Here is a 20,544-nt window from a genome sequence, read left to right as displayed (position 1 = left end):
TTCTCCCCAGGCCAGGCAAGCAAGGGCAGCCCCCTCCTGGCAGCCTCAGGTGGGTTAACAGAAGACAGAGACACGGGGGTCAACACGTTTATTCACAGCAGGCCTGACCGGTCAGCAGCAGGCCAGAGTCTGGTGGGGTGAGCTCTGCCGGGCGGTGTGTCCCGAGGGTGGCTACCCGCATCTCTACCTCTTGAACTCCACCTGTGTGTACACCTTGGTGATGTCTTGGTACCTGCCTTCTGGGGGCTGGTAGTTGGCGATGGGCGGTGTGTAGTCTGGCCCTTGTCTCTCGAAAGGAAACAGACTCGGGTCCCGCTTGGTGGCCTCAGCATGGAGCTCCGGGGCCGTGAGCTCCAGCTCCTGCAGAGCTTCCCGCTGGGCCTCAAGCAGGGATGCGATGGCGGCCCTCTCCAGCTCATGCTCGCGCTGCTTGTACAGCGACCACTTCTTCAGGAGCAGGGCTCTCCGTTCGCTCTCCTCAAAGGGGAGCTCCACCGGCGGCCGCTGCCTGGGGACACGCAGAGCCAAGGGTGTGGCCTGGAGGCACAAACCTCGCCGGCCGACTGCACGGGACCCGAGTGTCCCCACTAGAGACGTGCGTGGAACACAGGGACAAACTAAGGGGTGGGACGGTGGATGCGGCGGCAACACCACCGGGAGCCCGTGCCGTTCACTTTACGTGGAGACAAGGAACAGCGATCCCCCCAGCAGGCCGTGGTGAAAACCGGCTTTGGAGAAAAGCCAAATGGCCTCGTAAAAACAGACACCAATATCCCAGGAAGCCGAGAGCCTGTTATCAGCCCCAGGAGACCCCACACGGCAGGTGCTCGATGCAGCACGGCCCTGCTGTGTCCATGGGCTCTGGTGAGGCAGCAGTCCCAGCCACCCCACTCCACCACCGGCTTCTCGAACACGCATCCCGGAGCAGGAGGCTGAAGGTGTCCTGCCATCCAGAGGGGCGGGGCTGTGGGCCACATTCGAACCTGCTCAAGCCCTGCCCGGAGCGTCCCACCCATACTCTCCCGCCCATACTCGCCCTGCGCTTTCTCCAGGAGGGGACTCAGCATGGGGCCTGGCCACCCCTGGCCCATGACTCTGCCCACGGCAGAGGCTCCCATGGCACCACTTCCTGAAGGTGACAGAACTGCCTTGCCCCAAGACCTCAAGCCCAGAGGCCCTTACCTCGCTTGATTCAAGAGCTTGACCGGGGTGATAAAATCCTCAATGGGAATCAGCTCCTGGGTCGCCTTCTCCAGTCGCCGGATCCTTTTTTTCAAGCGCTCCTTCGCTGCCTGGTCTTTCTTGGGGTCCACCTTCTTCTTCTTCCGCAGAGGCTCTGCTCTAAAGCACAAGGCAGACACTGAACGTCTTCCTCTGTGGTGTCGTGAGTGTGCAGAGACATGGCGCTAGGTAAAGTGCCCGCACACTGGAACTGTACTCGCTGCTAGGAAAGAACCGTGTGCGCTGGCCTCCAGCGAGGTCCTCAGAAGAACTGGGCGGGCATGGTCAACCCAGAAAGGGGGGAAAACTCCACGGGGTGTCAGGGCATAAAGAGAAGTGCTCATCTCTAGTGCAAGGGTTCAGGTAGGCCTTGAGATAAACTGAAATATGAAAATACCAAACTGATGGATTACATGCTCATCCCTCATATTTTTTATGTAGTTTTTAAGCTGAAGTATAGTTGTCTGACACCGTTGTGTTAATTTCTGCTGTACTGCTAAGTGATTCTTTTATGCGTACATACATCATGTGTTCTATTCTTTTCCATCACATTATCTGAGAATATTGAATCTAGTTCCCTGTGCTATACAGTTAGACCTTGCTGTTTATCCGTTAAAAACTTGTCACTCACATTTTAAATAGACGTGTGATTTATAAACATGAGTAAGACTAAACGAGACAGTATAATAAAAATGACTAGCAAGTTCCTGTTTATGCCGTTTGATGTTTTAACAAATTTCCTCGTCCTCCAGCACCAACAAGTCTGGTCTACCCTGACGAACACATCTGCTGCGCCAATAAGTTACTATTAAGAACAACCGAATCCTCTGGCATCAAGACTGAGTCTCATGAACGACGCCCGTAGAAGGTGTCCAGGGTCGCAGGTGGAAACAAGGACCTCCGGCCTCCCCGCATCTCTCCAGGAACTAAGAAACACAGGCACTGTCTGTGCTCTTTAAACCTTTTACATAAGCATCTCTTCAAAACCAATTAACTTTTCTTCAAACCATTCTGCATTTACTGTTTGACCTGGTTAGACATAAACCGAACGTCGCGCGCCCTCGCTCTCCGGGCGCCCGGGCGCGACCCCCCAGGCCGGGCCGGCGGCCGGCTTACCTCGTGGGCACGAGTCCCCAGAAGGACAGCAGGGAGGCCCGCCGCCGCGCGTCCCCCATCTGCGTCGGCCGCGCCCCCAGGAGCCTGGAAGAGATCAGCCGCGCGTCACCGTCCGCGTCCCCGTGAGGTCGCTCAGGACCCCGGTGACTGCCCCGCAACCCGCGCCCCGCACCCGCTCTCCGCCCTCACCCGCTCGCGGGGCGCAGCGCGCGCCAGGCCGCCCCCAGCGCCGCGGCCGCCATGCCCCCGGGTCGCCGGCCGCCGCTTCCGGGCGCGCGCCCCTCGGCCGTCCGACCCGCGCAGTGCGCCGCTCTCCGGTCCGGCCGCCGCGCAGCCTCGCGGCCCGGCGTTCCGGCCGCCGCCGCGCCTGGCCCCGCCCCCGACGCGGCCCCGCCCCGCGGCCGGCGCCTCGCACCTCGCGCCGCTCGGTGGCCCCTTCCCGCGGGGGCCGCCCGGCCTGCGCCCCGCGAGGGCCGTGCCGAGCGCGGCGAGGCCGGCGGCGCCCGGGAGCCCGAAAGCCCTCGCGCGCCAGGCGAGCCGGGCATGCGGTAAACGCCGCGGCTCGTCCGCCGGCGTCGGGGCCGGGCCTCTGCGCCGCACGTGGCTCTCGCGCGCGGGTTCCCAGTGAGAGCGCGCCGGGGGCGGCGTGAGCCCGCCAATTAGCCCGCCGGGCGCCGCCGGGGCAGCGGCCGGCCCCCGCCCCAGGCGCCGCCCGCCCCGCCCAGCCCCGCTCGCCCGCCCGCGCGCGCGCCCCCCGCCGGCCCACCCTCGCCCCCGCCGCCCGGGGCGGACCCGACGCGGCGCCGCCCGGCCGGCCGGCCGGCCCGGGAGCCGCGCGGCCCGAGCACGCGGGGAGCGGTTTCCCGCCGGGGCCGTTTGGCAGGTGCGCGTCGTGACTTCCGGCGTTGCCCGGGAGCCGCCGGAGGAGGAGCGGCGCAGGGGATGCGGCTGTGGCGGCGGCGGCGGCGGCCGAGCGCGGGGGGCGGCTGTGGCGGTGGCGGCGGCGGGCGCGGGCCGGCGATGGCGCGGCGGCGCTGAGGGCGCGGGGCGGGCGGCGGCCGGAGGGCGGGCGGCGGCGGCGGCTCCATGGCCCGGGCGCGCTGAGGGACGCGGCTCTCGCCTCAGCCCGGCGGCGGCGGCCGAACAATGAAGCTCCTGAAGCCGACCTGGGTCAACCACAATGGTGAGTGCGCGCGGGGGCCCCAAGCCCCGGGCCGGGCCGGGGTCTGGGGCGCGGGGCAGCCGCGGCCGGCTTCCCGCCTCGCCCCGGCGCGGGGCGCCCGGGCCGTGGGGCCGGCCGGGGCGGGCTCCGTCCCCACGCGGGGGCACCGGCGCCTCACGTGCTCGCGCCCCCGCACGTGCGCGGAGCCCTCGGCCACGGCCTCGCGGTCCGGGCGGAGGTCGCGGCGCGGCGGCGGAGCGACCCCGGGCGCGGGCCGGGCCGGGCCAGCGTGCGACGGCCGGGCGCGGTGGCCTTCCGCTGGCGGCGTGTAGACCTGGAAGGGGCACGTCCTGCCGTACCCGGGGCTTGATCCGCTGGCGGTGCCTCTGAGTGGAGCCCCGTGACGCCGGGCCGAGGCCCCCCAGCCCGCGGGACTGCGTTCGCACCGAGTTGGAGCGTCAGCGCCCCTCGGGTGGGGCCCGCGGGGCACAGGCGTGTGCTCGGAGAGGGCCCGCGGGGCCCCACGGCACACCCGGAGCGGACTGCTCAGTGTCCTGGGTTAAGAGACTGGTGCAGAGACGCGTGCGGGGGCCGGCAGTGCTGGCCGAGTTCTGCCTGGTGCGCGCACCTGCTGCGGGCCCTGGCCTTGGCTCCCTGGGGACGGGAGGGGCGCCAGCCGCCACCCGCCACGGGCAGTGCTGGGGGGAGCTATCGTCCAGGCCAGGGTCCCTGCCGCCGCCGGCTGTCTGACTGCTGATAGGAGTCATCCTGGTTCTGTCCTGTTCCTCGTTTCTACTCAGCCGGGCGCCTAGAGGGAGCTGCAGTGTTCTTTTAGAGCTTGTCGGGTAGGCGCTTTCTCCTTCCCTAAGCCAGTAGCTTTTTAGTTCTGAACTCGGATCTCAGGATGCCTTCTCCTGCAGCAGCTGAACTGAACACCAGTCTGTTGTTTGGCTCGGCAGTGCTCTGCCTTTCCATTTTGCAGGGTATCACGTCTTTGTTATTTCCCAGGGTCCGGGTGAGGTCCCCCTTTGCTCCTGAGTTACTCACTAGACCCTCTCCCGCCCCAGGGTGGGCGCCTTATGTGCCCCCAGCGCAGGGACTGCCTGGCTCGCTCCGTATCCCTTGCCGCACTTAACTGTGCTTTCTATACAGAGGGTCTGATAACGCTGCTGACGCAGGTGAGAGTTGAGGTGGCCAAACTGACTCAGTTGCCAGTTCGTGAAAGCAAAAGCAGTGAGCTCCAGTTTCATTTCTCCTGCCTTTCACTCCAAGTGCATTTCCTGAGGCGCGGGGTGCGGGCTCCCCCGGCAGAACTGGGCAGATGTTCAGTAATTATAAATCGTGCGTGTGAGTCAGGAAAGGAAAAGTTAGTTGCTGAGCACGTGAAGCCTGAAGGAATTTTCATGTTGCCACACTGCGCGGCCAGGTTGAGTGTGATTCGCCCTCCTCATGTCGTCCTCCCGCTGTATAATTTCCCCCTCGTGATGAGCTCCTTTGTAGGACATGATTTTCACGCTGCATAAGCACAAGCAGGTCGGGATGCTTAAGCGATCATTTAGGCACAGATGGGAACAAGTCTGGGCTGGGCAGGGTGGGCTGGACTGTGGGCCGGGGCTCCTTCCTGTGGCCTCCCCACCGGCCTAGAGGACAGGGAGCCTCACGGTGTCTGCCCTGCCTGCTTCCTGGTGTGATTGCGGTGTTTGCTTGGGGAGGAGGACAGAGGGCTCCCCAGAGTCTGAAGTGCGTTAGAAACCTAGGAGATAACCATAGAAGAAATTGAGACTCTTTTAGACCTGTTCTTTGTCGAATCTCCTTTCTTTTAAAGTCTCCTGAAATCAGCCCAGTCTCATGGAGCGTTCAGAAGGACCGTTGCTGGTGAACGACAGCTCTCCTGAAGCACAGGCTGACTGACAGTCTGGACCATGCCCGCGCCATCCTGTAAGGACTGGTGAGGCGGGAGCTGCTCGGAATCCCAGTGGCGGGTGGTGGCCAGCTAAGCCACCCTAACTTCAGTTTACAAACCAAAGAGATCGAGGTACTCTGGAGAGTACGTCACAGCCTTTCTGGTTTCCTGACTTTGCACTCCGTCTCCTGACTGATGATGCAGCTTGAACGTAGTCTTTCTGGGCTCTCAGAGCCCAGGGAGGGAAGGCGCAGCGAGCCTGCGTTTTCCGCGCGGCAGGGCCTGGTGGCAGAGTGGGCAAGCGTCTGCCGGGCGCCTGCCGGGCCGAGCGGGCGAGCGCCTGCCGGGCGCAGGTGTGCTCGCCCGTCGTCTGTCTCCGGGCTGATGAGATGGTTAGGCCTTGCCTCCAGGGGAGGCTTTCTCCGTCCCAGCACTGCTGACGTTTTGGGGCAAGTGACTGCGTGGAGACCAGCCCGTGTGTTGTAGGGAGTTAGCGGCAGCCCTGGCTTCTGCCCCGGAGCGCCTTCACACGCTGACACACACAGACATCAGCCACTTGTGACGATAGAACCTGTCTCCAGACATTGCTGATGCTCCCTGTTGGCCAGGTCAGAACCCCCAGTTGAGAACCACTGTGCTAAGGAGGTGAGTTAAATCTTGAAGTCATGTCACAGAAAGGAGCTTTGAATGTGGGGTCAGAGCGGGTTCAAGACATCATCGTTTATTAACTGAATTCTTGGGCTTTTGACTCCACCTTCTGCACTTTGGTGAGATCCGACCCTGCCGTTTGACCCCGTGCCCAGACTTGGAAGGCCGTCTTCAGCTGAGGCGCGCTACAGGAGTCCGTGAGGTTTGCTGTGTGTGTAGAGGTCACATACAAGGGACTGTCCACACACGTGCGTGCGCGTGGTTGGTTCTGTGTTCTGGGAGACAGTGTTTCTTTGTTGTTGCTCAGTCGCTCAGTCGTGTCTGACTCTCTGCAGCCCTATGGACTGCAGCACACCAGGCCTCCCTGTCTTTCACCGTTTCCCCGAGTTTGCTCAAACTCACCAACACTTGAGTTGTGATGCCATCCAACCTTCTCATCCTCTGTTGTCCCCGTCTCCTCCTGCCTTCAGTCTTCCCCAGCATCAGGGTCTTTTATCGTCAGTTGGCTTTTAGCATCTGGTGGCCACAGTATTTTATTTTAGGCCAAGGTAAGGTTTGTCTCTAATTAGGTTATGACCGTATATTGGTTAGAAAGTGAGAGCAGTTATGTTTCGGTTGTAGGAAACGTAGTCTGCACGTTGAGAGAACTTGACTGGAGGGCCATGGTTCTTCCCTCCCTGAGCCTTTGTCCCCTGCGGAGCTCATGCACAGCTCCTGAGTGAAGCCCATTCCCACGAGAAGGGCCAGGACTGCAGAGCCACGCCCTCCGTCAGTTCCTGGCTCACACTTGGCCGGCAGTGCTGTGAAAGGTGTCAGGCGGATTTTCAACAACAGGGTAGCTTGTCAGTGGTCCTGTTGCTCTGAGGTGTGTGTTTCTCCTGTCTGCAATCCTTTCTCATTCCTCAGAGGATTTAAGGCCTTTTACTGCCATTTAAGAACGTCAGCTTGAAGGGGAGACGGAGGGAAGGGGGTGGGCACCGCAGGCACCTGGGTGCGGAAAGGCCCGTATGGCTGCTCTGAGGACAGGCCGGGAGGAGGTGACCCTTCGTGACCGCTGTGGTCGTTCCTGTAACCTGTGTTGTTGGCCCGGATCATACTAGTCCAACAGGCTGGTGTCTGGGGATGTGCTGGGTCTCCGCCGCTGGCAGGGATGAGGCTCCAGGAGCCAGTGGGTGGGGGAGCGCTGTGGCCTCACCGATGTCGCCCTGCAGCACTCAGCCGGCTGACGCCCGTCCTGGAGGGCCGCGCTGCATGAGTGTGTCTCTCGGTGGTTGCTGTTGGGGACCTGTTCACCCGTCCCCCTCGATTGTGAGCTGCTTGAGGACAAGGGTTTTGCCTTTCGTTTTGGAGTCAGATGGTCCTCCTCTTGAGTCTCTGCTGCTTGCCAGACCTGTGTTCCAGAAGGCTCTTGACATCTCTTACCCGGTCTGTTGAGTGAAGTGGGTGACACCTGCCTGGCCTGCTCCCAGCTCACCTGTAAAGGCTCAGGAATTGTATGCTTTTCACAGTCTCACACCAGCTTATGCCTGGAGACAGTAGTGGGGTCTTGAAAAGTAACCAGAATACGTCTGAAGAACGCTCAGAAGCAACTGGGTGGGATTCTGCTTTGCATCATACGCTTGGGGTTTATACCCTAAACCCTGAATCCTCCTGCAGAGAAGTCCTGTGGAATCAGAGGTGAATGTGCGCCGGGCAAGCGCGGGGCAGACCGCTGGACAGACTGCTGTCCAGAGTGCAGAGGGGACAGCCTCCAGGGAGGAGGCAGGGTTGGGGTATGCGTGCTGTAGGCCTGAGTCTGGCCCTTGGGAGGACGGCGGGGTGGAGGACGTGCTGCTGCTAGGGAGTGTCTGGAGTGACGGTCCCTGGAGGGCTCAAGTGGGCGAGCATATCAGCAATGGACGGCGCGGGCCACAGCCGCTGGGGCTCTGGGCTGAAGCCCTGGGCACCTGCCTGGAAGTGTGTGCTCCTCCCGGGGTGTTGCGGGGTGCCTGGGCCTTCCTGGGGAGGCTGGGTGTTGCAGGCAGGCAGTTTCCTAGGTTTGGGTGTGAGACGCAGTGGAGGCAGGAGGTCAGGGTGGAGGTCAGCCAGGTAGAGGCAGGTGACTAGATTTGAGACACTCAGTGGGTTTCGTTAATATGCTGAGAAAAAAGTAGAGAGACGGAGGCCAGGAAGTAAGGTGTTTGCAGATACTTCTTCTAACTTAAAGAGTGCACAAAAAGCTGCTTTCGCCTTAGGAGTAGAATTTCAGTCACACAGCCAGGAGGGCCTTGCAGCCATGGCCCCCGTCTTGGGACCTGTCTGCCTCGAACCATCCTCTTCCCCAGAGATGCGAGGCGCCTCTGTTTGTCCAGGGGTCTGCCCGTGGACTGTCAGGGTGTGCGGCTCCTGAGACCTGCTGAGGTCAGCAGCACGCTTGGAGATGGAGCGGGCATTGGGCATGGCACAGACCCTAGCTGCCCACCCACCATCTGCAGTATCTGCCGCGTGCCTGCCTTTCCTGCAGGGCCAGGGCACGAGCGCCGCCCTGGGGAGCAGCAGGCGATGCCATTCCTGCCAGGAAGAGTAGGACGGGGGGGGGGGGGCTGGTCTACTCGGGGCTCCCAGGCGCCTCGTGTGAGAAGAGGGACCAGAAGGCCCACCCGCGTCTCCCGCCCACTCTTCCTCTGGGCTCTCCCAGGCTGCCTGGCAAGAAGGCCTGGTCTGGGAAAGCCCTTCTTTCACTGGGCAGGCGGAGCGTTCCGGCAGAGGGTGGCCAGAGTACACCTGCGGGGCAGGCCTGGGAAGGGGCACGGCTGGCTTCGCGTGGGTGCAGGAGTCCGCCTGGCATGGCCTCAGGGGCCTTCCTGGCTGCGGCCTCGTGACTCTGCCAGGCCGAGGGCCTGGGCCAGGTGTGGGAGCCAAGGGACCTGGGAAGAGGCTGTGGCCGTGCCGCGCAGGAGGCGGCCAGGGCGGCACTGGTGCAGTGAGCATGCACGTGTGTGGGTGTGACATTCATACACACACACATACACACACACATGCTGCTTTTGAAGTGTAACTTACGTACTGAACTGCACAGACATCAAGCTTCCCACGTGGTGAGTTTTGTCAAGTAAGCAGGCTCTGTAATCTGTTCCCCACTGGAGATGCGGAGTGTTTTCTCCTCCCCAGAGAGTTGCCAGGTGGAATATGGGGGGTGAACGCGACCCCCAGGGTCAGGGAGGCTGTGGAGGAGCAGCTGGGGCGCCCGGGGGCCTTGTTGAAGCGCCGGCTCTGCCTGGGTGCTGGTGAGGAGCAGGGGAGTGGCTTCTCTGTCTGGCCGTGTCCACCGCCAAGTCAGGCTGCACAGGGGTGTTAATGGGGTGTGGTCTGGAGAACGGAGTGCTTGGTGATTTTGCACTTGTCATTTGAAAAATGTAAAAAAGTTTTTCTGAGAAAAGTAAGACCTGTTTTCTCTAGAAAGTTAGAAAATGCAAAACCAAGAACACATTGGTAAAACGTCTGAACGTGGTCTTTCAGACCATTGGGAAAAGATAACTGGGTGACTTGGGGCTTCTAAATACACCTGCGTTTGGGACCTCCCTGGGGGCCCAGTGCTTGAGACCGCGTGCTCCCAGTGCAGGGCCCTTGTGGGGAACCCGACCTCTTGTGCCGTGTGGGCAGCGGAAGAAATGAAAACACGGGTTTCATTTGGTGCGTGGACTGCATCGTAAAGGTGCTTGGGCTGTTTAAGGCCTTAGCCGCCGGCCTGCGTCACAGAAACCCGTGTTCTTATTGTAGCCTCCCCCAGACAGCTGAGTGTCACCAGGCATTCTCCACTTAAATAATATCGTGGGGTGGTGGTTCTTTTTTAAAATTGACCCAAAACATTAATTTGTTTCAGGTGTACAGCACAGTTTGTACATTAATTCGTTTCAGGTGTGCAGCACAATTTGTACATTAATTCGTTTCAGGTGTGCAGCACAATTTGTACGTAATGCAAACGTGATCATCACAGTAAGCGTAGTTAACGTCCGTCGCTTCACAGGATTACTTTTTCTTGATGAGAGCTTCCAGGATTTACTCTCTTAGCAGCTTTTACATACGCAATACAGTATTATTAACTATGTGTGATTTTTTTAGGTTGTTAAACGGATTTTCCCTCTGTGGGAATGTGGTACTTGCCTGCGCTTGCCTTTCTCATGGGTCTGGTGGAAGGGATGGCACTTGAGAGACTCGCAGGAAGAGGGACAGCGGTCTGCAGACACGCACTGGCACCGGCTTCACCTCTGGTTCACGGCGTGAAAAGCCAAAGCCAGCCCAGCAACGGCTGCCTGACTCGAGCCTCCAGCTTCCTTCCTGTGCGCTGTTTCGAACGTCTCGGGCAGCTGACACCCGAGAGGTGTCTGGCGGCAGTGCTGACTCAGGACCCAGAGGTTGGGGGTCCCAGAGGCCCCTTGGCCGTGCAGCCAGGCTCTGCTCCCTGGCAGGGGTGCCGCATGAGTCCCTCTCAGCCAAGAGGACCCGCCGCCCCGGGAGGTGTGTCAGAACGCGGGGCCTCTGCCCAGCCTTTCGCGACTGCTGGTGTTTGGGGGGCCCGCTGTGCGCTGCAGGGCCTGGGGAGACCCTGAGGAGGCAGACAAGGTACCCAGCGCTCGCGGCCCACATCCTGCTGGGCAGAGTGGCCCAGCTGCCATAAGGTGGCCACACCGTTCCTGGGAAAGCAGACCGGCTCTGGGGGGCGGGGGGAGCCCGTGAGGGGAACGGGGGCCGGAGGGCAGAGCTGGTGGGCACGAGAGGAAGGCGCTGGGCCCTGTGGGCCGGGGGGCCTGGCAGCCGGGCCTCTGCAGAGTGCAGGCTGTGGGACGGACGTGCACACTTGTCACCTGCAGGGGGAGCGTGTCCGCATGCTGATGGCAGCCACAGGTGTTTGACGCTCATTTGTATCTCACAGACGGGCTCGCGGTTTTAGAAAACTGGCTGTGAGGCTCTGTGTGCGTGCCTCCTGCTTCCTGAGGCGGTGGCCGTTCTGCCTGTGTGGGTTCACCTGCGCGTCCCCGGCGGGAACGGCCACGTGCTTCCAGCACCTGGACAAGTGCACCCAGCTCCCGCCCCCACCTGCCCGCTTGTGTGCAGACTTGCATGGTCTGGTTCGGTTTTGCTTAGCGTTTGTTCAAGTTGTGAGAAAATGAGCGTAGAGTTTATCGTGTTAACCGTCTTCCACGCGTGCTACTCAGTCGTGTCCCGTGTGTTCACACGCATTTTCATCTTGCAAAACCGAAGCCGCCCCAGCCCTCGGCACCGCCATTCTGCTTCACGTCTCTCTGAATCTGACCCCTCTCGGGCCTTCATGCGAGTGGAGTCTTGCAGCATCTGCACTTCTGTGCCTGGCTGATTCGGGTAACAGATTGTCTTCAGGGTTCTTCCGTGCTGTGCCTGTGTCAGGATTTCCTTGCTTTTTATTGCCGAGTGATGCTCCACTGTGCAGACATACCACGTTTCCTCAGCCGTCATCTACCGCTGGGCCCTGGGCTGTGTCCCCCTCTTGGCTCTTGCGGATGAAGCTGCTGAGAACTTGGGGTACAAATGCCTCCTTGAGACCCTGCTTCCAGTCCTTTGGGGCATAAACTTAGACGTGGGGTTGCTGGATCCCAGGTAGTTCTGGGCTTCCCCCGTGAGTCAGATGGTAAAGGATCTGCCTGCAGTGCGGGAGACCTGGGTTTGATGCCTGCGTCAGGAAGATCCCCTGGAGGAGGGCATGGCAACGCGCTCCAGTATTCTTGCCTGAGAATCCCCATGGACAGAGGAGCCTGGCGGGCTGCAGTCCACAGGTCGCAAAGAGTTGGACACAGCTGAGCGACTAAGCGCAGCCCAGCGAGGATCACTCCGTTTGCACTCCCCTGAGAGCTGCCGTGGGAGCTGCCCCAGTTTCTGTTCCCACCAGCCCACGGGGTGTGTTTCTCCACCCCCTCCCCATCAGCCCTGGTCTTCACTTCTCTTTGTTCTCTTCTCACGGTGGCTGTCCTCTGGAGAATGTCTGTTTCAGTCCTTTGCCCGTTTACAGGAGTGTGTGGTCTTCTCACCCGCTAACGTTTGTCTGTCTCTGGCTGTGGTTCCGGGCCTCAGTGCTCCCCGCGGGGTCTCTCTTGCGGTGCGAGGTCTTGGTTGCCCTGCCCGTGGCATGTGGGATCTTAGGTCCTGGACCAGGGATCGAACCCACCTCCCCTGCAGTGCAAGGTGGATTCTTATGCACTGGACCACCAGGGAGGCCCCCCTTGGCCCATTTGAATCAAAGTTTTGGAGGATTTTGTCATTAAGTTTTAGGAGTTTTCTGTATATTCTGGACATCTGATGTTACTTAGCAGCATTTTCTCACATTCCACAGGTTGCCTTTTTACTCTGTTGATAGTTTCCTTTGATGAGTGAAAGTTTTCAAGAAATCCAGGTTGTCCAGTTTTTCTCTTAACGCCCATGCTTTTGCTGTCACATCTTAACAAATCGTTGCCCAATCGAGTGTCACGAAGCGTTTTCCTTCCTGTTTTTTTCTTAAGAGTTTTTAAAATGTTACGTTCAACATCCAGGCCTTTGATCATCTCAGGTTGGTTTTTGTAGGTGGTGGTAGGTGAAGGTCAGGACTCGGGGGCCTCCTAAGGCCCAGGAGGAGGGTTCTGTCTGAGTGCCCTAGTCAGAACCGGCTTCGGTAGCTGCCTCTCTTCCTGCCCAATGGGGAGCTGCGTGCTGCAGCCCTCGGATCAGCACCCCCAGACAGCACGGGAGTGGGGTGCTCCAGGGGGCTTAGGGTCAGGGCCATCTGGGAGCAGAGCCCGAGGGTGGGATGCCGGCTGCGGCGGCTCCTGGGGTATCCCTCACTTGTGTCGCCGTCTCCGTAGAGGCCGTCGGGGGCGCGTCTCTGTGGCTCCACGGCAGGCTCTCACACTGCAGCCACAGCGCCACCGCCAGAGCCCCTCAGAGATCCGTCCGTGTGTCCTCTGACCCGAGGCACATTCCCTGCAGAGGAGATGGGTGCCAGCCTCGATGAGTGCGGGCACACCCCGCTCTGAGAGACTCGGTACTGAGACGCAGGCCTCGGAGGCCCTGTGACTTGGAGTCTTGGTCTGTCTCCTCGGTGCTGGCCGACTGTCTTGTAGACTGGGGACTAGTTGCCCATCTGTAGATGAGGGTTCCAGCCGCCCGTCTGGAGGATGAGGGTTCCGGCTGCCTGTCTGTAGATTAGGGTTCCGCTGCCCGTCTGTAGATGAGGGGCCGCATAGAGAGCTGAAGCGCCTTCCTCGAGGCAGCAGATCCTGGGCCCACCCCCGTTTCTGCCGTCCCCACGTCCTCCAGCTCAACAGTTCCTTCTCCATAGGAACCGCCACTGCTCCTGCCCCAGGGTGGCAGCCTGCCCCCGGGTCTGCACTCCTGGTGGTGCCCCGTCTTCTGGCTGACCCTCCGCCTTGGGAGCTCAGGGCAGCTGTGGTTTCTGCAGGAAGCCCCGGGCTGAGTTCGGTGGCTCCGCCCCCAGCTTCGCGCTGAGGCTCCCAGCGTGTGCATCCTGCCTCCCTGGGGTTGTGCGTGTGCCGGCCGGGCTCTGGGTGCTCCGGGTGGGTCTGCAGGCAGATGGGTGTGCTGTGCTCCAGCTGGGCTCTGGGTGCTCTCGCTGCTGCCCACTGAGGACTGGTGCCAGCTCAGCTGGGACTTCGTCTGCTCCAATGGCAGCTGCCCAGGCGAGTTGGCCTATGCAGAACACGAAGGAGCAGGCTTCTTGGGTTATCTTGTACCTGTGGGGATGGGCGGCACGCCCCCATGCTGCCCACGCCTGCCTTCCTGGGGCTGCTGCGGATGGTGTCTGGGCTCTCCTGAGGGTGGAGGGGGCCTGTGCGGGTCTGTGCCCCGGGACGAGCTCTGGTGGCTGCTGCGCGCGGGTGGGTGCCGCTGGGTCAGGGCTGACAGCCGCCCTGGCGCCCGGCTCTGAACACACCGCCTGTGCTCGGGGTGGGCCCATGGCTGCCAGGCAGAGCTGACCTGTCACGACAGAGCTGTGGCTCGGGGCCTGCAGTAACTGCTGCCTCCAGAGTGCGGAGCAGGAGCGTTTGGTGCCTGTGTCCTCTGCTCCCCGCCACCGCGTCATGACCAGGTGGAGGCCTGCCTCGGCCTCGTGGAGGCTTGCGCTTGGCTTCACTGTGGCCGTGCCCTCCAGGAGACGGCGCTGTGGGAAGCCACACTGCTGTTTGGTCCCCGCTTGCTGTCACGTGACGCCAGCGCCCGACCCGCATGCCCACCTCCACTGTGCCCCGCTGTTGTGATGGAGACAGAGAGTCCTCAACTGAGAGACCCCTGGCGACCGCCCCACGTCTGTGTTAGTGACTGCTGATGTCCAGCTCGCCGTTAGGTCGCTCGTGTGTCCCTGAACCCCCTCCCTGGGCTGGGCCCAGGGCTGAAGGAGGCTGAGAGCTGGGAGACGCCCATGGGCGAAGTCTGCTGCGGAGCCTTCGCCAGTCAGTCTGCCCAACTGGCTCCAGCCTCGCCGGCCCTGGTGGGGCCTAGCCTTTCCCTCAGGGAGTGCCGTCTGATTGACCGCACCCTGTGGGTCTGTGCTGGCGGAGATGACTCCATGACGCCAGTGGGGTCCAGCTGTACCGGAGGGGGAGCGGGTGAGGGTGCCCATCGCTGCCGCCCCTGGGACCGGGGTGGGCCAAGCTGCCTCCCAGACATGCCCACCTGGTGGTGACCTGGGTGTGAGTGTGGGGTCTGCAGGCGCAGCCCGCGGGCACAGGCGCTGCGGGCTGCTCGGTGCCCGGGAGGCTGTGGGGCAGCTCGCGCTGTTGCTGACTCACGGCATTTGTCGGCAGCCTGTCTTTCCTCAAGCGGTGATCGGGGACAGTGTGTGAGTCGCTGGTTCTGCACGTGTCGGCATGTTACCATGTGTCTCTCTCCTCTGTTCCCAGGCAAACCAATTTTTTCAGTTGATATTCACCCGGACGGGACCAAGTTCGCAACTGGAGGGCAAGGTAGGTTCTGGGGAGCAGCGGGGCGCTGTGCCCACCCTCGCCCGCCCCCGCTCTGCAGCGCGCCCGTGGCAGCTCATGGCTGAGCCTGGGGCTCAGCGCGCTCTAAGTGTTCTGGCAGCAGGTTTACATTCTGACCCTGCTGCGTGGGCTCCTGTTGAAGGCAGCCTGCACCTCGGCTTCCTGAGTGCAGGGAGGCTGGTAGTCCCATGACAGAACTGGAGGGGGCTGTGCGCAGGCTTCAGCCCGCCATCACTGCGCGTCTCTCAGGGCTCGGGAGAGCTCCACGCAGTCCCTGGGGCTGGGGTTCCGTCCTCGTCTGCGCGGGCGCGCCTGCCTGCCGGGCTGGCGCCCTGAGGTCCGGGGCTGATGAGGAGGAGCCCTTACCTCCTGGCCGAGAGGCTGTCTCGGGGGCGCTGTGTGGAGATTTTGGCACGTCCACATCCAGGCCCTTACTGGTTTTCGCTTCTGTACTGGAGGGTTAGCGAGGGGCTGCCCTTTTGGGAGTTCCCAGCAGTGGAATCCCTCCCGAGATGCTCAGGTGTGTGTGCCAGCAGAGTGCCCGCTGCCTGGCGGGAGGGAGGTGTGGGGTGCCCTGCACAGCCGCTGTCTCTCACATCGGCACGAGGCCCCCTGGGCCCCTGGTGGGCCCGTGTTGGAGTCCAGGCCAGCGTCGAGGGCAGAGCCCGGGCCTCCGGGCCCAGCAGCACTTGTTTCCGTTCATCTGCCCGGTCAGCCTGACTGCACCGGGCGAGGGCGGGGCACCGTGTCCGGTGCCTGCTCCAGACTTATTGAGTTGTTTCTGCTCCTCCGTTCCAGGACAGGATTCTGGGAAGGTTGTAATCTGGAATATGTCTCCAGTCCTCCAGGAGGATGACGAGAAGGACGAGAATGTCCCCAAGATGCTTTGCCAGATGGACAATCACTTAGGTATTACAGGGTGGCCCTTTGCAGGCTTTGCGTGTTGGCACAGTGCCCAAGGCTAGCACGTGTGTTTGTGATCAGAGAGATAAGGCCGTGCGGCGTAGCTCCCGTGGCCTGCTGTCTGACGCGCAGATGCTGGCTGCACACCTGGGTGAGTTATTCAGCAGAAGACCCGGCCCGCCCACAGAACCACCTTTGGACAGTCCGCAGGTACCTCCGGTGATTTCCTGCTCACAAGTCATTCCTGCCTGATTCCACGGGGCTTTGGGACCAGTGGCCTGGAGGCAGTAGGGTTCCAGGGAAGGGTGCCCACGAGACAGCTAAGCAGACGCTGGGACGGCTGCCGTGGCCCTCGGGGCCTCTGCCAGGCCTCGGGCTCCCCGACGGGGTCGCAGTTTCCTCTCCCGTGGTAGCCACGCAGTTCCCTGCCCTGGAGCATCCGGGGGCCGTACCCGGCTCTGGGGCCCGCCCAGCTGCCCCAGAGCTGCTCCGCGCCCAGTTACGCGCCCAGTGCGCACTGGGCCCCTCCCGCCATCCACGTGAGGGTCACAGCCTGGACAGTGTCCTGTGTCGTGGGACCCCGGGGGCTCCGACCGGCAGGGCCAGGATCTCTGCCTGCTTAGTTGGCGCGCGCAGGGCGGTCTGCCTGCAGTTGGGAAGGAGCTGGTAGGTGGCTTGAAGCCAGTTTGACGCTCTACCGAGCTGCTTCCCTGGATGGTCTGGAGAGGGCGTCTCAGCCTTTTCTCACGAGCCCTCCTGTGGAGCGTCATCCCTGGTCGGAGACATGTCTCAGCAGGCTGCACCCGGCTCACGCGAGGGCTCTGAGTTCCCAGTTTCCGGACCGTGCGCTCAGCACTGACCTCCCAGAGACGAGCGCCCCCGCGGACCCTGCCCTGGGCGGGCGCTCGTGCACACGATCGGCGCCCCGCGTGCCCGCTCCTGCCCCGACAGAGTGGCCTTCCGAGCTGCGCCTGCCGCCCAGCCCCGCAGACATGTGACATTCTGTTTCTCTCCCCAGCGTGCGTGAACTGTGTGCGGTGGTCAAACGGTGGGATGTACTTAGCTTCCGGGGGAGACGACAAACTGATTATGGTGTGGAAGCGGGCTACGTAAGCACTGTTTTCTTTTCTTCCGTCTTGTTTCTAGAAGGTTCTTTGCTGGTCTTTATCCCACCCTGGCACTGAGGTCCCCAGAGCTCCAGCTTCAGGGCTGGCAGGAAGTACACGTGGATGGGGGCAGCCACCCCCTGCCTGCAGACCGGCTCAGCGCCCCCAGGGCCGGCGCTGGTGGCCTCTTTGGTTTTGTCCTTCCTGCGGTGGGGTCCAGAGCCCGCCCTCCTTGGCGTTCACTCGCCCGCTCTTGCCCGGGGCTCCAGGGCTCCATGGCTCCCCGGCCCCGAGCGCCTGCAGCCAGGGTGCACTTTCTCCTGGGGCCTCCCAGGTTGGGCCTGGGCCTCTGGGCCAGGCAGGCTAGGGACCAGACGCCTCCCGCTCAGCCAGTGTCCCCGGGGCTGCGGCTAGGAGAGCCTGCCTGCAGCCTGGATGGGTTCTGCTGGATGGAGGGTGTTAGCTGGGAACGCCTGCGGGGCCCGGGGATAACCCCAGTGCTGTTCCGGCCCCAGCGTCCCAGCAGGGAGTTCACGGGCCTGCAGGAGGGCCTCGGATGCTGTGGTTTTAGCCAATGTAGAAGCAAATCACGATCCCAGCACTCAGAGAGAGCCGCAGGCTGTGCTTGTGTTTCCGTGTGTCCTGGGCTGTGCTCCAGTGCAGATGGCGTGAGGGTCTCGCTCTGAGTGACGTCCGGGCCTGTGGCCGTCACGTCATTCTGTCTCTTGGACACGTTGCCAAGGTCGGTCAGGCTGCGAGCGTCCACCCGGTGCACAGATGCGGCCTCGCCCACCCGGCCCCCACCATGCAGCCGGCCGCTGTCTGTCTGTCTGTCTCCGTGGCGCCGGCCTGGCCCCCGCTGACTCCTCTCTCGCACAGGTACATCGGGCCCAGCACCGTGTTCGGCTCCGGTGGCAAGCTTGCCAACGTAGAGCAGTGGCGATGCGTCTCCATCCTGCGGAGTCACTCAGGCGGTGAGTGGGCTGCCCGGGGGGGCACCACAGCGGCCCCGTGGAGCGCGGGCCCCAGCGCAGCCCTGCGCCTGGCCGCCCCGACCCCCGCCTGCCTCCAGCGGCGTCAGTGTACCCACGCCTGCCCTCATGGGCTGTGTGTTTATATCTTTAATGTAGAACTCCCCACGTTCCGCTGTTTATCCTGGGAACTGAGTCACTGCCTCATCAGTGGATCGCTAAGTCCGTAAGCGCACTTTCTTTATTCCACAGAAACCCGCACACGGGGGCCCACTGGAAAGCTTCTGACTTGACTCTGAGTGTGTTTAGAGTGTCTCCAGTGGGCACTTTTCAGGTCTGGACTGAGGCGGGCAGCACTTGGTCAGAGGCCAGGGACCCCAGAGTCAGGGCAGCTCAGTCTCCTCCGAAAGCCTGCAGTCTGGCTGGGAAGGGCCGGGCGGGCGGGCGGGCGGGCGTGCGTGCCAGGGGCTAGGGCCCGGCAGTGAGCCGGCCACATCTCACCCACTGCATCTGGGGCGCTGTCTGCGTGTACAGGGCCGGTCCCAGAGGGCTCACGGCCCTGCTTATGGGGGCCCTTACAGCCCTGGGGCCTGAGAGGGACCCTCCAGCCACGCTGTGGCAGAGGAGGTGGACACGGGCTCAGGCGGAAGTGGCCCAGCAGGGCCTGTGCGCGTTAAGAGGACACGGACTGCGGAACTTCCTAGGGCAGAGCATCGGGGGAGCGGGCCCTTCGCTGGTGCCCGCAGAGCCAGCAGTGGGGGGTGTCCCGAGCCCTTGGGGAGGAGCCTGCAGCTAGAGCGGGGTCGGTGGGGCATGCTGCAGACGGTGCTGGAAGGGTGACCAGGGGCCGAGGGACGGCCAATGGGTCACCCTGACGGAGTCAGCTGCGTCTCTGGAACCCAGCAAGCTGCCCGTGAGGCTACCCAGGTGGGGGGCTCAGAGAGGACGTCCATGGGCCCTCGCCTGAGACTGGGTCTGAGCCCACAGGCAGGCAGAGCTGCTCGCCTTCAGTAGGGGCTCCTCCGGCGGCAGGTGTGAGTAAAACCATTTAAGAAAGGATCCGTGAGAAAGCAGAGACGATGGGTAGGAGGCGCTGGGTCCTGAAAAGCGGCGTGTGAAGACCTGGTACCGGGCGAGTTTGACCTGGACAGGCGCAGTGTGATGCTGGTGCCGAGCTGCAGACAGAGCGCAGAAACAAACAGGGCTGGCCAGAAAGTTGAAGCCCCACAGTTGATCCCACAGGGTTAGGGAACCTGAGCAAGTGGCAGCCCCGGCAGGCTGGGAGTCGCCTTCAGAAAACGGCTCCTGAGCCCCCTTTATCTGTTGAGGCGGGGTTTCTGACTATTGAGAATTATCCTGAAACAGAAATATTTACTTTTCAAAGGAAGCAACAACCCTGCGTTTCCAGCAAATATGAACAAAGCTGGAAAAATCAGTAACACCAGAATACTGTGAATTTAATAACATTGATAGCAGTGATTCATTTTAACTAAGTATGATGTATAACAGAAGAATTTTGTGTTGTGGTGCTCTGTTCACATATGTTAACATACTAGGAAATTAGGTAAGCAAAGCCAGGGTTATCCTAGGGCATTCTGAAATGAATATTATAGGTTATTCAGCATCAATTCCTAATAAAACTCCTTTTTTTTTTTTTTTTTAACGGCCATAAATGACTGTTCTCTTACTGTGATAAGGTCTTCCATGGGTCTTTGGGAGCAAGGGCAAACAGCCCGCAGTTGAGCCTCGCCCCGTTGGTTCGGAGAGGAGACGGGCATGGGTGCCTTGCCACACCACTCCTGGGGCATCTCTGCACTGCAGCTAAACAGAGTCAGGAGGTGCGCAGGGGTGCCCTGGAGGTGCAGCAGGGGGGATGCCGCCCTCTCCCTGCCGGGTGCCGAGCTCTGTCCCTGGTCTGGGGACAAAGCCCCCACCAGCTGTGTCAGTTCAGCCGCTCAGTCGGCTCCGACTCTTTGCGACCCCATGGACCGCAGCACGCCAGGCCTCCCTGTCCATGACCAACTTGCGGAGTTCACTCAAACTCCTGTCCATCGAGTCGGTGATGCCATCCAGCCATCTCAAGCTGTGTGGTGTACCAAAAAAAAAAAAAAGAGAAAGTAGATAAACTGGAAAATAATACAAAAGTGAGATGACATGAGGAATGAAACTCTTAGAACTTATAAAGCATCGAAAAGCACTTCAGACTAATATAAATAAATTACTAAATTGGCCTCACATAAGAAAACTTTTGGTTTTCTCTAACAATAGCCAAAAGTTAGCAGTAGCCAAAGTAGCAATTGGAGTATCCACAGATAAAAAGAGATACTCAGACTCCTAAAGAAGGTCTCAGAAGGTGCTGTCCGGCGGGAAGAGCGGAGGGCGGGGAGGGGATGAGCACGTGGCCTGACTAGGCCGAGGGGCCCGCAGGGCAGTCGCCCGGGGTGTGGCCGTGGGCTTGGGGCCGGGGCACTCGGCTGAGTGAGGCAGAGCAGCGCAGGGCCTGGGCTGTGGGGCGGGGGGACCTATGGTG

At 61.4% G+C, this 20,544-nt stretch overlaps 2 protein-coding genes across 7 annotated transcripts in view; one reads left to right on the top strand and one right to left on the bottom strand.

Annotated features, from left to right (window-relative positions):
* Nucleotides 1-71: 71 nt before the first annotated feature.
* Nucleotides 72-3,440, bottom strand: MRPL40 (mitochondrial ribosomal protein L40). 2 transcript variants are annotated; one of them, XM_061385693.1, is made up of 4 exons: nucleotides 3,130-3,440; nucleotides 2,338-2,421; nucleotides 1,183-1,341; nucleotides 72-508 (listed from the first exon to the last, which is right to left on the bottom strand). In XM_061385693.1, the coding sequence occupies exons 1-4, from the start codon at nucleotides 3,423-3,425 to the stop codon at nucleotides 184-186; spliced, it is 864 nt and encodes a 287-aa protein (XP_061241677.1). In that variant the 5' UTR covers nucleotides 3,426-3,440; the 3' UTR covers nucleotides 72-183. The 2 variants fall into 2 exon arrangements, with proteins under 2 accessions (XP_061241677.1, XP_061241676.1); XM_061385692.1 differs by lacking the exon at nucleotides 3,130-3,440 and adding an exon at nucleotides 2,527-2,897.
* The window catches only part of LOC133229219 (protein HIRA), a 45,495-nt gene continuing 28,346 nt past the window's right edge, over nucleotides 3,396-20,544 (top strand). The window contains exons 1-5 of one of the 5 annotated variants that reach the window (XM_061385682.1): nucleotides 3,396-3,520; nucleotides 14,954-15,016; nucleotides 15,833-15,943; nucleotides 16,956-17,046; nucleotides 17,923-18,017. In XM_061385682.1, coding sequence (XP_061241666.1) covers nucleotides 3,484-3,520; nucleotides 14,954-15,016; nucleotides 15,833-15,943; nucleotides 16,956-17,046; nucleotides 17,923-18,017 — 397 coding nt within the window. In that variant the 5' untranslated portion in view covers nucleotides 3,396-3,483. Of the gene's footprint in view, nucleotides 3,521-4,224; nucleotides 4,483-14,953; nucleotides 15,017-15,832; nucleotides 15,944-16,018; nucleotides 16,148-16,955; nucleotides 17,047-17,922; nucleotides 18,018-18,173; nucleotides 18,241-20,544 lie in introns of those variants that run through there. The other 4 variants (XM_061385681.1, XM_061385683.1, XM_061385686.1 and 1 more) reach the window with 4 other exon arrangements.

The sequence above is a fragment of the Bos javanicus genome, chromosome 17 (assembly GCF_032452875.1).
Source record: "Bos javanicus breed banteng chromosome 17, ARS-OSU_banteng_1.0, whole genome shotgun sequence".
Lineage (NCBI taxonomy): Eukaryota > Metazoa > Chordata > Mammalia > Artiodactyla > Bovidae > Bos > Bos javanicus.
The sequence above is the reverse complement of the archived record's forward strand: the minus strand, read 5'-3'. Positions and strand labels throughout refer to the sequence as shown.